The 17,630-nt window shown below is 40.0% G+C and overlaps 1 protein-coding gene across 1 annotated transcript in view; it reads right to left on the bottom strand.

Annotated features, from left to right (window-relative positions):
* Positions 1-17,630, bottom strand: part of RFX4 (regulatory factor X4) — an 87,206-nt gene that overhangs the window by 2,409 nt on the left and 67,167 nt on the right. The window contains exons 15-17 of the mRNA XM_041481578.1: positions 16,698-16,859; positions 10,380-10,542; positions 7,844-7,982 (exon numbers count right to left, since the gene is read on the bottom strand). Of these exons, the coding sequence (XP_041337512.1) occupies positions 7,844-7,982; positions 10,380-10,542; positions 16,698-16,859 (464 nt within the window). The remainder of the gene's footprint in view (positions 1-7,843; positions 7,983-10,379; positions 10,543-16,697; positions 16,860-17,630) is intronic.

Genomic DNA, 17,630 nt, shown 5'->3' with positions numbered 1-17,630 from the left:
AAACCTTGCAAGCTGCATGCCAAAGCTTTCTATGGCTGCAAAACCCCTTCCTCATATTTAGGAGGCTTATGGAGACAACAGCTGGAGTAGGTGTTCCTAGGAGGGGAGATAGCAGAGATTCCCAAGGGGTCTCATTACGTTACCCACTGTGGATGGGCCCGGGCTTAATCAGTTGCATAAGGAACTGTTACATAAGCCCAAGGCAATTGCAGCAATGTCTCCATGAGGAGTTTGGCTGTCTCCCTTCAGACCACAGCCAGGAAGGCAGGCCAGCCTTGGCAAACGTATTTGAACTGCTCACAAGGCTCAGGCAGCTCAGAGCCACACGCTGGCCACTCCTAACTAGAGAGGAGAAAAAGAAGACTTTTTGACCAACATACTGTAATTAGTGATTTAGCACATCCCTGCATGTCCTGGGGAGACAGGCCAGTAGGCAGACAAGAGGAAGACATCAAAGATGTTATCTAGCCTGTACTTCCCATCACCACACAGGCTGGATCTACCTGTGCCATCACAGCTGCTGAAACGGGGTGTTAAACTGCAGCACCACCCTGGAACATTGACATTTCAACACTGTTCTGCTAATCCAGCTGCCAGAATAAGCTGTCCTGGCAACACTGACAACAGGTCTCTACAACACCATCTAAATTTCTATCTTCACCCCAGAGAAAATTTTTTCAGTAGGAAAGTTCAACAGAGCTTACATACTGAATGTAAAAAGCCTTATATTCCTTTGAAGAAGAACCGAGTCTTCAGACTTGTTGGCTTTCCAAAAGTTTTCATTGAAGATGAGAACTTCCAATGACCAACAACAATGAAACTCAAGCTTTGAAGCAATATGTGACCCAAGCTAAAAACTTTCTTCCTTGTCTTCAGTAGCGTTTTACTTGGTACCAGTTATGGTGGTCTTTGCCTTTATTGCCTATTGATCTATACATGAAATCACTGTAGATTCTTGTACTAAAGAGTGTACTTAGAGCAGGGTTACCCTAGACTTCTGCCATAATACACCAGGGATTCTCTCTTCATGGCGAGATAATTGAGCTAACCACAACAGAAGCCTTTGCCATCCTGACTCAGTGCAGTTTTCCTCTGAGGTTTTGAAATGAAGGTTGTGACTTCAAACAGGGGAATTATGTGCTTTCACATCCCTTACAAACGCCAAGAGAAATCCGTCTTCAGCCAGGATAATTTGCTATTTGAAAATCGGTAGACTGCAAAAACGTTCACTTATCATCATGAAGAAGAGAATGAACTCTGGGAATATTGTGGTGGGTCCCCCTGTTGTACACAGCAGTATGTGGGGAAGCCACATTATGTCTTCTTGGCTGTTTGGAACCACAAAACTTGTGCCAGAGAGTGAATGAAATCTTGTCTCCCAGAATGAACTTCAGGATGCACCAAAAAAAAAAAGATCTTCCTCCTCCAATGTGCAGCCCAGAGGCCATGCTTAGGCTTACTGAGAAGGCAGGGGAATGGGTCTGCATGAAGGGACAGGATGCAGTATGCTGCTTTTCCTTTTCATCAAGTGCACCCAATGCAGCTGTGTTTATGAATGTGTCATGAATGTAAAAAGAATAATTGCTTGAAAATAACATGGACTCTAAATATCCAGTATTTTACAATAAATTCTGTTATGACTGAATGCAAGATGGAAAGTTTTGTAATGGTAGGTCAGCTAATCACAAATGACTCAGTGGCTTCTTTTTCCCTACAGTGAAGAGACTATTGAAAGACAATATTTTTAAAGTACTTGTTGGCCCCTGCCTGACTATTAACTCACCCAATGAAGCATCTATTCAGCCTTGTTGGAGTGTCCAAAGCAGAGCCATCTGGGCGGATGCCTGCCCATGCTGCCTGAATCACCTTTCACACTCTACATCCGGTTTAATGAAGAGTGCTTAAGCTGAACTCAAAACACTGGGGCCTAGTGATCTTTGCCAGATATAAAAGCGACATTTGTTGGAGGACTCTTGACAGGAAATTACCATTTTCTGGGTTGACTCACACTTGTTACTACTGCTGCCATTAGACCTAGACAAGAAGCCCTTTAAGCCTGTGAGACTTTGAGCAGATTATTGTTAAGGCCTTGCCCACAAAAGTAAAATTAATTCAATTTATTTTAGTATTATTTTAGAAAATACAACTTAAATATATCTTCCCACGAAGTGAAGGCTGAGGTTCTACAGTGAATGGATGGAGAATAATCTCTTTATCCTTATTTTCAACTCACCAACCGATTATAAATGGAAGTGAAAGGTTTCAATGTCCAAACAGCAAAATATTTTCCTTATGAATGTGGCTCTGACTTTACATTGTATTAGCTCCCACTTTTGCTAGATGCTGTAAATTAATGTTGCATGTTAGCCACTACTATAACACATACCAGAAACTACTGAATTGTGGAGAGCTGGCTATAAATTAACTTCATAAAAATATGCTTAAGTCTTATAAAATGACATAATCAAAACTATTGATTAAAGGCATCTTTATCACCCTAAATTTACCCTTTTCTCCACAAATTGAACCTTATTGAATCTGTTAATTAAGCCAAGTGAAACTCTGAAGTCCATCTAAGCGATTTTGGTAATTTTGGGAGTGGCATTTGGAGCCTTCAGAAAATGCTATTTGTAATTATCTCAAAAGAAGACATCTGTTTCCTGTTGCATTCAATACATAATTACTTCAATTACATGCTAACAGTCTTGAGGACCTTATGAAGCCATACAGTTGGAAACAATGACTCTTGCTGCATGGGTGGGATTTGGGCAGTATTTCTGTCTTTCTGTCATTACCAGCTGTTTGATGACAGAGTGGTTATTGGGGAGGGTGTTATTCTTACTGCACTGGTATAGTCATGAGTTTACAATTCCAGTGTGTGCTGGAAGATTAAGAACTTTTCCCTTTTTTTTTTTTTTCCCAAGTAGATGAGCCAGAACAACATGAATGGACACTGAAGCATGGGCTCTGTCTGAGAGAGGATTTCTTTGGCTCCCCCATTGTCACAAAAAAGTTACTACTGTTTTCCAGTACTGCTCCTAGAAAATCCTGCTGCAGAGGTATATGAAGTGAAGACATGGTTTAGTGGAACTGTGGCATGCAGAAAAACTGAGTAGTGCACCATGCTGCACCCTGGGAAGTTATATGAGACCACTGCACTCCCCAGAACAGTTCAGGAGAGTCAGAGTAATAACACTGCTTAAATTTCCTTTAACTATGGCCCAAACACTGTGCTCTGGGCCTCTGAGAGGTGCAGACCTGATCTACTGCTGAACAGCAGACTGTACTGCTGCAGTATTTTCCTGAGTGATTTGTTCTGCCCACACCATGGAAGTAAACAATGATCTTCATAAATGCAACTTAAAGGCAGCAAAAATAAATAAATAAATAAATAGATTCATTCTTGTCTTTAAGATAGGAGCTTCATGGTACAAAAGGAGAAACATTGCTATGCTGCTTCTATGACTCTCTGTCACCTGAGGTTGACTGTTTGGAGATGATTGTTCCATTTTGGAAGCGGCAAAGGGGAAAAGGTAAAATGGGGCTGTGTTTAGTGTGGCATCAAAGAGGGATTCTCAGCTCTAGGTGGTTAATGTGGCAACTTCTTGCCTGAGTCCCTCCTACCTACTCTGAGAGTCAGGTTTTGCACAGAAAGGGTAGAGGGGAGCTCCAGCTCCATCAGGTTCCCTGCTCAGCACAACATTCACAGCCACCCCAGACTACACCTGCCCTGCAGTCCTTGGATAAGTCCTGTGCACAGAGCACCTGTCACAACAGAAACTACAGAGATGATAATGCTAAATTCTGCAAGAGATGACAGGGATGAGGTGAGGAAGGAGAGATGCAAATCTATAATGTCTTGAATGATGAGAGTAGATAAACAGAGAATGAATATTCACTATTCCTCATCACCCAAAAAACCCTAGGGCACACAATGCAATAACAAGAGAATGAACGTTTCATGCAATGCCTGACAAAGTCCATATGTACAAAAAAAGCTCAAAGACAGGGTAATGGAGAGTGGTTTGCTATAAAAACATCATTCCAACTGCTGCTTCCTACTCAGGGTATCCCTAGGTTAGCTCTTGCCAAAGTCATCAGAGCTATGCTGATGAAAGGACTACCTTCTACTTACCCTACTTCTAAGACTTTTCCTCCACACACCTGTTTCTGGTTGTTGCTAGAGATAAGACCTGGGTAACTGAACCTACAGTGTGATTCACTACAGCTACACATTAGGATACTTGCAGTTAAAGATGTGAATCTTTATATGTTACCAGATATGTTAAAATGTATACTGCTGCAGATTATTCTCATTATTAGTAGATTTATTCTTCCTACTAAAAGTGTTATTAGCATTGAAAATTACAAAGAAAAATTACTGCAGCATGAATTAGTTTGTGTCTAAGGAAAAGGTAGAACTATGTGAATTGAAAGACTTTGGAGCCTGAAAGAGGATTAAGACCTGTCCAGCCAGGGTGAACACTGCAGATAAAAGCTGTGCTCAGAAGCCAGTCAAGCCTACACTGTGACTTTGTGAAGGTGTTGTAACTCTCTGCTAAACTCAACATAGGTTGATGAGACCTCTCAGAGGCTTTGGGCAAGAGTTGTTGTGTATTTTCAACCCTGGCACCTGGTGCCTAAACCACAGAAGCAGAAGAAATAAAGAACTGATGAAATAAAGTCTCTGTACAGATGTATTTATGTACACACACATACTAAACAATCCCCTTCTATACTATGGTGGAGTAGCATCAGAATATTGTGGCAATCCTGCGCTATGGCTTAGAGAATTAGGTAGTAACAGATCAGTCTGTAGATCATTCTTCATTTGTCTGCCAGGCTCCTGGCCAGTAAGCCAAGTCAAGCAATGAGCAATCAGGCCTGGCATTAAAAGTAAGGAACTGTTCTGAGAATTACTCACAGACAGTGAGGGAAGAAGAAAAAATGTGGATTAAGACCAAGGTTTGAACAGACTTTCTGTAATCAAAAAGAGTCTTAGCCATCAGTGGAAATTAGTCAGCCTATACTGCCAGACCCCCCACCTGCACTTTTTGAGATCTGTAAAGTAATAGTTAATAATAAATATTAAGATAGTAAATAGTAAAATATCTGTATCTGTGTGACTTCTTCCCCAGCACAGCCTCAGTCTAAAGATTCCAATTACAAAGTCAAAATTCTCAAAGTAGATGATAAAACCTGGAGTGTGTCACTCTCTTCCATTGAAAGAGGTTGGATATGATCTTCAAGACCAAAATAGTTATTAATAGCTGCAGCTTAAACCCCACCACAACTACATGCCACCTGCTTTGGCTCAGATCCTTGTCTGGGAAAAGGGCTCTCCCTGAATCCATGTTTGTAGAGAATTTATCACATACACAGATTTTTTTTTTTTTTTTCATAGGAGTTAATCCCTAGACAATGTCCTAAAGAGCATGGTAGAATAGTTGTTAAAGTTGAGCCAAAGTTCTATATTGGGCCAGAATGTAGATTATAACAAAGAGTTCTTTTGAAAGTTGTGGTCAAAGCCTCCTCTTCCCAGCTGATTATGCACCCACAGCTCTGCACATTGCAGCCCCTTTGGTTTCAGTATAGTGGCAGCTGTTGATATATTCATTGTAAATTTGGCTTCCTGTATTTTTATTTTGCAACATCACGAGTCCTACTGCAACTCCTATCAACATGTTCCCCTCACAAAGACCACTAGAAAAAGAGCAGTTTCCTAACATCTTATTAGGGACATCTTATGAAGTTTTTTTCTGGTTAAAAAGTAGCTAAGAAAGGACTTATTATCAGAGCAGGCATTTTACAGATGCTAACTTAGCTTTAAAAACACTCTCAGCAAATTTTATATCAAACTGTTAAATACTTTGAAATAATTTTTCAAAAGTAAGGTTCCAGTTTGTAATTTCTCTCAATACAGAACAAGCACATTGATATGGTTTTTTTTGGCTGTGTCCTGCTGTGCAATTCTGTCGCCCTGATTTTGTAAAACTTTGTTAAGCCTTTTGATGTTTACATTCTTTCAACAAACTTTCTCACACACAGTTCTGTAAATAACCTATGTTTTGCATTCTTTCATGGAGGTGGAGAGAATTGATGGACCCTTGGTCTGTCCAGTGGCATTGGAGAGGTGGCACTGTCACCCTCCAATCCACTGTCACCTTTGGAAAACTATAAATGTTGGAGTCAGAAAATAAAAGTGCTTCTTTTTGTTCCCCTCGAGAGCAGCAGTGTCTGTGTCATCATTTCGTGCCTTATCACAACACAATTCCATCTCAGATTATAAGCAGCATGAGAAAGAACATGCCACATATAAACTGAAATAATTTTCCTTTAAAGTGTGAACATTAAAGCATAGCTGTTCTTCATATATATTCAGGACAGTTCAAAGACTAGCAAGAGAGCAAAAAAATGATCTGACATCTGCACTTGTAGAGACAGCCTACTATAGTATGAAAGACATTTGCCTGAGTTCAGTGTTTGCTACTGCTTGCATACAGCATGTTAACCAGGATATGAATAAACTAAAAATGTGTTGAACTTGATTTGCTTTACTTGTTTCTTGAGATAACAGGGTAACACCTATAATTGAAAAATGGAGAAAAACAAACCTGTCCCAGGACACTGCACTTCAATGTTCATTCACTTTCCTGCTGAAGACAGAGCCACTGTAAAAACCCTCAGACAAAGCCAGACACCTCATGTAGTCTGACAGACCAGGTGCGACACAAATGAGTGAGAAGTTGTAGCTTGTCCTTTCCATAAGCCATTGTTAAGCTGCTCCAAATGAGCATCTTGGGTTTGTACAGGTCTCAGAAAGCTTTAAGGAGATCAATACCATGATTCTTATCTTACAGCTAGGGAAAATGAAGCATAAAAAGGAGAAACAACTCCTCTAAGGCCATGTGGCAGACTGATTCTGAAGACCAGAATGAGATGCAGCTTTTGTGTGCTCACTTTCAAAGCACTACCAAATTCATTTGCATCTGGTATGAAACTGTTGCAGTCCAGTGATGATAGTTAAGCATGGCAGTGCCTCATACACTTTTATAAATTTCTGGTAAATGGTAAGTGGTGCTGTGTGAGTGGAAGTGGAATACCCTGATGCCATCACTTTCTGCCTGTCTGCCCTTTGCCAATCTTCCAGCAGAGAGCCCAGAGAGCAGCTGCCTACACTGAGGAAGCACCAACTGCACGAGGGACTAAAGCCCCCCCAACAGTGGCATTACTTTGGAACTCTTGCCAGATCTGATCTTCACACCTCATCTGTGCTGGCTCCTACTGGCTCAGCTTTGTGAGGTGGAAGAGTTACTGGTATAATTTCGAAACATTTTAGTAGGAGACCATAGGATACAGATTAAACAACCTCTGCAGTGGTGTCCTCAAGTTATTCAAACTACATGCAGAACTCACTGTTTTGGCAAATTCCTAAACATGGGTATCCTCAGAAGCAGAGACCCCACAAGAATTCACTATGGCCTCTGCATCTTCAGCTAAATGAAAACACTTTTATTTCTTCTTAGGGATCTCTTCCTGCTCCCAACACCTAAGAATCATACAAATAGTTATATTTGTTTTTGCTTTAGCTACTCCTTAAAACAAAAACAGATCCAGACTGCTGGATTTTAGAGTTAATACTTCATACTGACAATCTAAAGCTACTTCTGATCTCCACTAAAATTAAAAAATACCTAGGTAATATTAGAAAATAAAAAAAAAAAGAGGAGCCATCGATATCTAGACAGCTTATTGATTCAGACAGCTAATATGCTGATAAATTTAAAAACTGAATTATTTTAAATGTTATAACAGCTATCATCAAGTAATAAATGCAGATTACCTGTGAAGAGCTTCTGTGGTAAGCTGAGTAGTGAAGTGGTCCAGAAATAGCAGTATCATGTGGTAAGGATGGATACTGACTCTGCATTGGATGGGGATGCTGGTTGCTATAGCTACCATAGTTGTAACTTCCTGTATATCTAAAATACATCAAAAACCACTTTTAGTATGCACAGTAATTTATTTCCACTAATCATTCCACAACTTTTATGAAACATACCTTTTTAATTTTTTAATAGGAGTACGATATTTTAAATATTTTAAAAAATATATTTTCCAGCTCAGATGGGAAGCAGATGCCACTAGTGAAAGTGTGTGTCCAGAACAACATCAAATAGAGAGACCCAGCATGTTTCTGTGACTAATTTTAAACTGCAGACTCAGCTCTGCACTTTCTGAGGAGAAACTGTCTTTCCCTTTTATTGTTATCTAATGCCATGTTCCCAGTAAATTGCTATCCAGGCTGAGGAAGTATGGTATGCCCTGACTTGAAGAACTACAATGAATTCAGCTACCTCCTTGTACTGCAGTCAGATGTTCCTTTTTTGGGAGGGAGAGAAGTGAATTAGTTTGAATCTGCAGCATACAATGTCCAGCTTTAGCACAGCCAACTCAATAAGGGAGTGGGATGTGAGGTTGGAGAACCTGTCTACTTTCTTTGTTGAATCCCCAACTCCTGCCTAGGCACATCCAGAGGCAAAGGAGGGAGCAGTTTCCTTAGCTACGGAGTCAGTGTTAGCCACCATTGTTTGAACCATTCACTAGTAAAGATGCATGGACACTTCCTGCAATCTCCCCAGTTTTGTGAACACTTGAACATCTAATCTTTGTTGTCTTTCAGAAAAGCTGATTCACCTAGATTAAAATGTTTCCTCAAACCACCATAATCCAACACCAGAGGCAAGAGATTCCTGCAGAAACAACAAATTCTCACATATATACACACATACATATAACATGGACACTGCCCTACTGTGGTCTGTTCCAAGTCTTGAATACTCTCAGCTCCCAAACCTCTGTGCTGCTCTATTTCTGCCTCCACCTAACAGTTATATTTCTGGATAAGAAAGATGTTCCCTTTCTCCTTATCCAGGTTTTCCCAGTAAGGGCTTAGTAGTGACATTCAAACAGATATCTAAACCTAATCACATCCCAGATGGAAGAAGATCCAGGGTTCAAGTTAATCTACTGATACCTTTTCAAACAGTTTAGAGTCTTTCACACTGGGAAAACACTTCTGCAAAGTTAATGAGTTTGCAACAAGACTGAGGAACACAGTAAAACCTTTTCAACCTCTTGCATCATAGCAGCACCTGGGCATTTGCTGATCTTGCTATATTCTCTATTCCTTCTCCTTCCTTCTCCATCAATCAATTTATGACTTGTGTTTTAGTTATGGATATCTGTGAGTTATGCACTGAATCAAATGAGGATGGCACAGAAGAAATGCTGCTTAATGAAAACAGCACTGAGAGCTTTAGCAACTGTCTGAAGATTTTTCCAGATGAAATAATATTACATAAATTTATACCTGTAATTGTTTTAATTGAGAGCATTGAGCAAATTTTGGCGATGGAGAATATTAGAATATTGTGGTGATAATGTGTCTGTATGATCAAACTGTGGACATTTTTTCATCTGCAGGTTAACAGTCGTCACTGCATCACTGAGGTTGGAAGGGACCTGTGGAGTCTATTTAGTCTAAGCCCCCTGCTCAAAGCAGGGTCCATGAGAGCAGCCTGCCCAGGATCGTGTCCAGCTGGAGTCTGTACACCAGCAAGGATGGAAACTCCATAGCTTTTCTGGGCAGCCTGCCCCAGTGTTTGATCACACTTACATTAAAACAACTTTTTTGTTTTATGTTTTAACAGAATTTCTCGTACTTCTATCTGTACTTGTCCTGTCATTAAATACTGCGGAAAAGCACTTGTCTCTGTCTTTACATCCCCCAGCAGGTATTTATACACACTGATAAGACCCTCCCTGAGCCCTCTCTGCCTGATTCTAAATAACCTCAGCTCTCTCTTTGTATGACAGATGGTCCAGTCCCACCATCATCGCTAAAGTGGCCCTTTTCTGGACTTACTCCAGTATGCCTGGGTCTGTCTGGTGCTGGGAGCATGGAATTGGATCCAGATGTGGTCTCAGCAGTGCTGAGCAAAAGAGAAGAATCACCTCTCCTGACACATGGTACAGTAGGGCTGTTCTCTAGGCACATCTAGCTTTTTCAAACATGGCACAGGAAAACAGGAATCGGAGAAGAAATCTACTTAAGCCTTCTCTTTTAGAAAATATCCTCCAGGCCTAGTGCAGTTTTGAATAGAATTAAATGAGATTATAAAACTAAGACATAATATAATTATAGAATAGCAACAACAGCCAAAGAATTATAATACCAGCATCTTTGCAATACAGACTTAACTACATCAATAAACAGCTTTTACTGTATGAAAAAAAAAAGAACCGCTTAAGCAGAATTTCATCCAAATCCCACCAAAAACACATGAGAAAACCCAAGGCACTGGGAAGTGCCTTACCCGTGTTCTTCTCTGTGGGGATAAACAGGTATCCGGTGTGTGACGGATGATGAAGGTACGTGTGGGCTCCTCATGCAAGGCAGCTGTTGGGAATTCTCAGCAGGTGACCCAGCAGCTGTTGTCACAGTGTAGGTGAGTGACCATGTGTAGGATTGCATAGCCCCTGCAGACAGAGAGGAGCCAGAGGAACACAGTAAACACAGGCTGTCATCCACAGAGGTGCCATGTCTTGAGACAGTTACAGGAAAACAACCGAACAGGCAATGATCATGGAAAGTGCACTGACCAAAGTGAACAGATCAGTCATATCTGAGGCAGAAATATCAACATATCTAGATCATTGGGAGCATGCAAGGATCCAGAATAATCAAACACATCTGGGACGGCTTACACTGTGGACTTCCAGCGTGGTGTTGAAATAATTTTGCAGAAAAAAACCAAAACCCCGGAATAGGACTTAGAAATGGAAGAACACCAATGCAAAGATTTCTCAGGCATGATGCACTAAACCCTGGGGTCTCTCTCACATGGAGAGGGCTGCTGGCCTGCTCAGCTCTGAAGCCTGGACTGAGGCAGGAAGTACGATCAGAAAAATGAAAGGTTAGAAAAAAATCAGTGTTGTGCAAATAAATATCTTGAATCCTTTTGCAGTTTGTACCTGTTCCACCCAACCAGGTACCAGCCCTTGTAGTGGCAACACTACAAAGATCCCCAAATGATGACAAGTAGATAGACAGAAATAGCCTAGTCATTTCCTTCCTGCAAATAACGTTTCTTTCTTGTTTTTAGTGGCAGCAGAGGCTGGACTTAATTTATTTTTGTAGAGTGTTTGTGGGAAGAGCAAAGCAAAGAAGTGGGTTTTCCATTTTGCTTAAAAGGTGCTGAGTTTTTTAATCATCCTGATCCCTTCCAGGCAGGAACTCCAGTTCCATGAGCCAGCTGCTGAGAAACCTTTGTCCTTTGCACACACCCCTTTCACTCAGGAGCTGACAGATCCATTGTTCCAGTATAACATAGCTCTTGCTGGAGGTCATGACCATACTGGCTGAGATCACCCTGCAAATGAGGACCAGAACACTGAATTTAACCCAATGAGAACACTGGTTTGGGGTCTCTGGGCACTCTTGACTCTTTTTCTTCAGCTAAAAGGAATTGCAGGAGGTGACTCAGTTTTTTTCAGTATGGATTCTAGGACTTCCTGTAGCATGAAAGGGCTTAATTCAGAGGGGGAAGTGATTGTATTCCCAGGTCTGTGTCTACTCCATGGCTTTGGGGAAGGAAAAGCCTATTTCAAATTTGCATAATTTTCTTCAGGTGTGTGTGATTTTATTTGGCAAAATCAGGCAAATAATTTTTTTCTTTTGGTGGGAAATGCTTAATTCTGCAACTGAGTGAAGGCTTTCTGAGCTTTACAAGGTAAGTCCAACTTGAAATACTTCAGCAGGGTGTGATTTGGTGCTCTTCCAATAGAAATCCCTGGATGTATTATGGCCAAGAGTACTTGTGATAGGTCTGTTGTCACATGCCTGCATTTTCTGCCACTGACTCTTTCTGTCTTCATCTCCTCCCAATGCAGAGGACCACTGAGATCCCCAAGACCCCAAGAAGAAAAGCTAGCTCCTGTTGCTATGGTCAAATAAAAGTTCATGGTTCCCTGAGCTGGAAAAATGTTTAAGGGAGCCTGCCTTTACTAAAAAATACAGTGTAGGTGGAAGATGTACTTATGCAGTTACCAAAGAGCTTCATTTGAAAACAAAAGAGTTTTGAAAATATCAACAACTTGTCTACAGAATATTTTAATGAAACATTTCAATTTCAAAAGGTCAACATATTTTCCCAGTGTTATCTTCCAAAAGAAAATCTGCAACTCTCTTTCAAAACAGGCCTAAATGCAAAAGGCAAAAACAAAGAGAAAAGAAAGGACAACAAAGAGGGTGAAAAACCCCAAATGCCTATTTTTAGGTAAATTTTTGTTTGGGGTTTTTTTCCCCACTTTTTCACTTCAGTATAAAACAAAAGTTTTACTTTGACCTGATTTTACTTTTTCCAACAAAAAAAAATTGGCCATTGACCCAAAAATCTCACGACCTTCCTACCTTTGATAAGAAGCAGTAATAACAGAGCCAAAAGACCCTTTGTGTTTTATCAAATATAGTGATTTGACTGGCCTCAGTCATTGTGACAATCTCCTTTTCTTTTTTTGAAAAGTAGCAGGGATCTTATCATAGTCTGATGAAAATGAGTGAGTCCAGGACAGCAAGTTGTTTCATGTGCTCCCTGTGGGAAGTCAAATTCCTTGGATGAGACATTCTACTCCTGGTATTCAAATCTAACTGTCAGCCACCTCAGTCCAACTTTAAAATAAATGGTTGGAGAGTAACAAGCTTTGTGCTTGTCCAGATGTCACAGAAACAAATGTAGAAAGTAGGTCTTGCACTGGGAGAGCTGTGAATATCTTTGTTCAGTTCTCCTAACCAAGAATTGTGTGAGGTATTACAGGATAGTCCCTCACACAGCTGCTCGAGGCAATACTTCTTTTCTTTTGCAGGTTATGGTTTAGAAACAAAACTATGTTTGGTTTTACTCTGGATTTACAGAATGACAGAAAGCAGTGCAAATATTTTTCTCAGAATGTTCTAGTGAACCTACAGTTGCCTCACTTCTCTTTGCCTTTGTGGAAGGGATGCTACTATTTCCAATGAACTAATTACAAATACAGGGAGGAAGGATGGAAGATGGCCACAGATTTGCAGACTGTGTGGAAGTACATACGAGGTCAACCAGGATACTGCCAATGTTGTGGTGGGTGGAAAAGGAGGAATGAGTTAAGTGTGAGAGATTTCCATAGTTAGCTTTCTAATATCTGCCTAGGTCTCAGTCCTTTATGATTAATTTCCTCAGCTGGTTGCAGAATTGAACTCCAAGAAATGAAGTCTCTTTTAGATATGACTGAACCCAACTGAACTGCTTTTTTGAAATAAGCAAAAACAATAGTGATTGAGCAACGATTTGCTCTGCTTTGTGTTCTGAACATGCAGGGTTTGATTAAAATAGGAAAATTCATTTATTATCACTCTTTTTTCTTTTCTCTTAAAAAAAAAAAAAAAGTGATTTTGAGGATACTAACCAAGAGGACATCTGATCTGTAGGGGAGCCAAATATAAATGGAACTGCTGTTAGTGCTACAACAGCCCTGTTGTCATTGATGCCATCACATACACCAGTGCAGAGAAAACCCAGAAGATGCTTCACAATGCTGCATTTTATATCTGCTTCAGGATGGAGCAAACGACCACCAAAACACAGTGAGACACTCCCAGCACTGTGCATTATGTCTGATAATCAGCAGTACTGTCAACTTCAAGCAGAGGCAGAACCCCATTCTGCCCCCACAAAAGAAACAGATCACTTCACCTATAAAGTTTTAGAAAAACACAAGTACTTCCATTTGAAGAGAGGAGTTGCCTTTTGAAATTGAAACCTTTGAGTTTTGCACTCTGCAGCTATGAGCATTGAATTCTGATTGTTGAGTAAGAGCTGATGTTCTCAAATACTCATACAAGTCCACGAGCTGAAGCTTTAGGAAAAGAATCAAAAATTTGTTCTACTCATACACACAAATATGAGAGGGGCTAGATCTGTGTCAGTATTCCCAGAACTTTAATAAGCCCAGACTTGGAAGAACAGTGACTTTTAATGACCATTGCTGACCTGATGACTTATTTCATGCATAGATTTCTTAAAACTGAACAGCAAACTCCATAATTTACTAAGATATTAGGAACTAACAATTTAGAGTTCATTTTGGGTTATCTAAAAACGATTGCATTGGCAAATGAGTAATCAGAGCTTTAAGAGGGGCTTTAAGAGAGAACAGCAGAGTCAGCCATATAGCTATCACTTTTACTACAATATTGTTGCAGTTTGAACAATCATTAATCTGGCCTTTGTGGTTTACAAAGGATGGAGGCTAATCAGCCTTTTAACTGTCTAGTAACCTAACAAAAAGTTTTAAATAAAATGTTACTGGTGCCATGACACATGCCACAGAGTGATACATAGGATTTACCTTTCTTTTGCTCAGTATCATGTCATTGCAAGAGTTTAATTTGCTGGTTTTGTACTGACCACTGACGGAAGGCAAAAAGGTTAAAATACAAGTTTAATAGTTAACTTTTATTGCTGATGTCACAAGCAAGAAAGAATTAATGATGTCCTAAATTAGGGAACTGAGACCTAATGGTGACCAACAGAACTAGTTCTCAAGATCTGCAAAGCATTTGTAGAATTTTACATTTACCTGATAAAGACACATAAAAAATCAATAGTCTGGTATTTCCAGAAGAGAGGTTCCTGTTTCAAAATATTCTATACAATGCCACAGATCTGTATGTAAAGTAGTCTGAGTGTGTGTAATACATCTTCAGCACTCCTATTTTAAAGCATAGCAATTTCCTTTAACTGAGACACAGTTGTTATTTTGTTTTGTTTTAAGTGAATAAACATGCATTCCACAGTTTAGCAAACTAAAAAGCAAACTAAAACTACTCCATCTACATGATGAACGTGGGAAATAGAGGTATTACTAATTAACAAAAAACAAATAGCCACATATTCATATTTAATGTTAAGCAGAACATTACTTGCATTGACAAATTTGGCTTGTGCAAGACAAAAATTATTTTCACACTCTCAAAAGTGAGATTGCACCAGACCATAAGAATAAAATCCAATTCAACCAAACGAAAGCCTTTAAAACAACCTAAAAAAGAAAAGCTGAGAAAAGAAGAATTAAAATAATCAGAAATAGCTTTCTTGCCTCAGAAGTACTAGTATGGGAACAACTGTGGTCTTTCAGTACCTGAAGGGAAAGATGGAAAGGGACTTCTTACAAGGATCTCTGACAGGACAAGGGCAAATGGCTTTTGGTTAACTGTTACATGACAGTCACATGGAGTTACGATATCTGCAGCGCAAATACAAGTCCCTCAGACCTCCATTCCAGTCAATGGCCCTGGAGAACACACAGTTCCCTTCTTTTCAGTCCTTTCTTTCTGCATACAGCCCTGCATCATACTAAATCTGGCTCTGGCATTACAATTATCCCACAATTCCTACAGGTCAAGTTCCACATAACATCAATGTTTCAGCAAGAGTCAAAGATCCTCACCACCTCCACTGTCACCTCGACTGAAGCCATGTGGTCACCTACCCTGTCCAGGAATCATCTGTCTCTTGTCTAACTGTCCTGAGGGATAATAACTTCCTGTTTCCCTCCTCACTATTGTATTGCCTTCAACAGTGAAAAATCTTAAGTTGTGATGTAGGGACAAATATTTTTAAATCTCTTTCCAGTACAACATGCATTGTGCTTCCCTGTGGTGCCTTTGAAAACATGAAAAACATTTTTCAGAAAGATTTATTAGTTCTTTAGCCACTGCCAAATTCTCTAGTGTGGTAAATCATCACTTTATGACATTGTTTCAAGAAGATGTTGTAACTTTTCTAATACATCACAAAAGTGATAGTTTCCACATTCTGATTGTACATCCTATTCACTGAGGAGCAGCAAAGCTGGAATTTCACTGCCTGAAATGCCTTCTGAAAGTCACTCACATTTCTGCCTTTCTTTCCACAAATTAAGAAAACACTGTCTTTTGATCATACAGACAGACTGTCCTGCCCACATCCAAAAGGTAAGGAGTTTTGTCCTAGAGCGCAGAGGATGTTGGCCATTTATGCAGCCCAAACAAGGAACTAGTTTTATGCTTATTGTCTTCTGTCAATCCTACCCACAGCTTTAAGCTGTCCCTTAAGTGCAGATTTTTTAAATTTGTGAGCCCACCAGAATACAACAACCTTATCAGCTGCCATAATAGAGAAAACTGAAACAGGCTTCAGACCTGTAATTTCTAATCTCTAACATCGATTGATGAAAGTTATCAGCAATGTGTAAAAGAGTCCCAAGAGAAGCTTCCACAGCTATTTAAACATATTTGGATGTTAAATATGTTGAAAGATACCCATCTGTCACTTTACTAGCTAGGAATTCCTGAACCACCAGTAATTTGGGATTTTGCAAACCTTACTAAACTTGAAATGTTTGGCCCGCTTCCTTCAGGCATATAAAATATCCAAACATTAGGGTTTTTTCCTGGTAGACTGTACATCATGTGTGGATACAGTGAGAACACATTTCTGGCTTGAGAAGGCTTCTCATATCTTGCAAGCCAGTACATCATGTTCTGAGGCTCAATTTTAGGACACCAAGTGCAAAAGCCACCCTCAAGCATATTTATCTGCCAGAAACCAACCTACCTGTAGTAGTTGTTATGCCACCATACTCTGGGGACTGGTTGTTGATGGGTGATGGGGCAGAGGGCACTTCCACAGAGGTGGCAGATTTAGCTGGGGAGAACGGTGCTGGGGAGGGAGTGGGAGCAGCTGGTTCACTGAGAATAATTTCTTCTCGTATTTCTGCTGTAGAATGAGAGAAAACCCATCAAACAGCTAAAGGTAGAGTCAGGGAACACTGAGCAACTTAAAAAAAATAATGCAAGCAGTTAGGTACTGTGGTGTGTATTTCAAGAAATACAGATCAGGAACCACAAATCTTTGAAAGAAGTACTTCTATAATATTCACCATTACAACCTTCCCGGTACCTTCAGAAGACCTCTTAAAGGAAAGAGCATTTTTTCCTGTTGCAAAGGCAGGAAACTGGTGCATGGACAGCTTAAGTGTTATACTCCTGCAATGTACTATTACATATCTAAAATTAGGAGTCTAGTCTGAGTTTGGCATTCCTACACCTTCAAGAGACATTGGAAAGAAACAGGAGTCTCTGGAACATTCATGTGGCTTTGGGCCATGTCTTCTTTCTTTGTTGAAAAGAAAGGAGGATAAAAAGGAGCTAAAAAAGGAGGATATTCTGGATAGTTTTAGCTGCTAAAGGTATGTGGAAAATATGCAAGAATAAGCAACTTGTTTGTCAAAATCCCAAGAGGTTATTGCAGGACAATGAATTAAATTCAAGTCTTGCACCATACGTAAGATAGTACCCTAATCACCGAAATGTTTTTCTTCCCATAAATCTATAGGGTAGTAAATTAAGCCACAGCTAAAATGGAGAAGGAAACTTTCAGAGGTGACAGAGTGCCAAAATTAATGGGAGATGCAAGTAAGGAAGATCACTGAGGACCTCTCATACAAGGGGTTGCCCAGAGCAGAAAAAAACTAAAAGCAATCCCTGC

Source organism: Pyrgilauda ruficollis, unplaced genomic scaffold, assembly GCF_017590135.1.
Source record: "Pyrgilauda ruficollis isolate IOZ18807 unplaced genomic scaffold, ASM1759013v1 scaffold56, whole genome shotgun sequence".
NCBI classification, from domain to species: Eukaryota; Metazoa; Chordata; class Aves; order Passeriformes; family Passeridae; genus Pyrgilauda; species Pyrgilauda ruficollis.
This window is presented reverse-complemented; position numbering and strand designations above follow the sequence as displayed.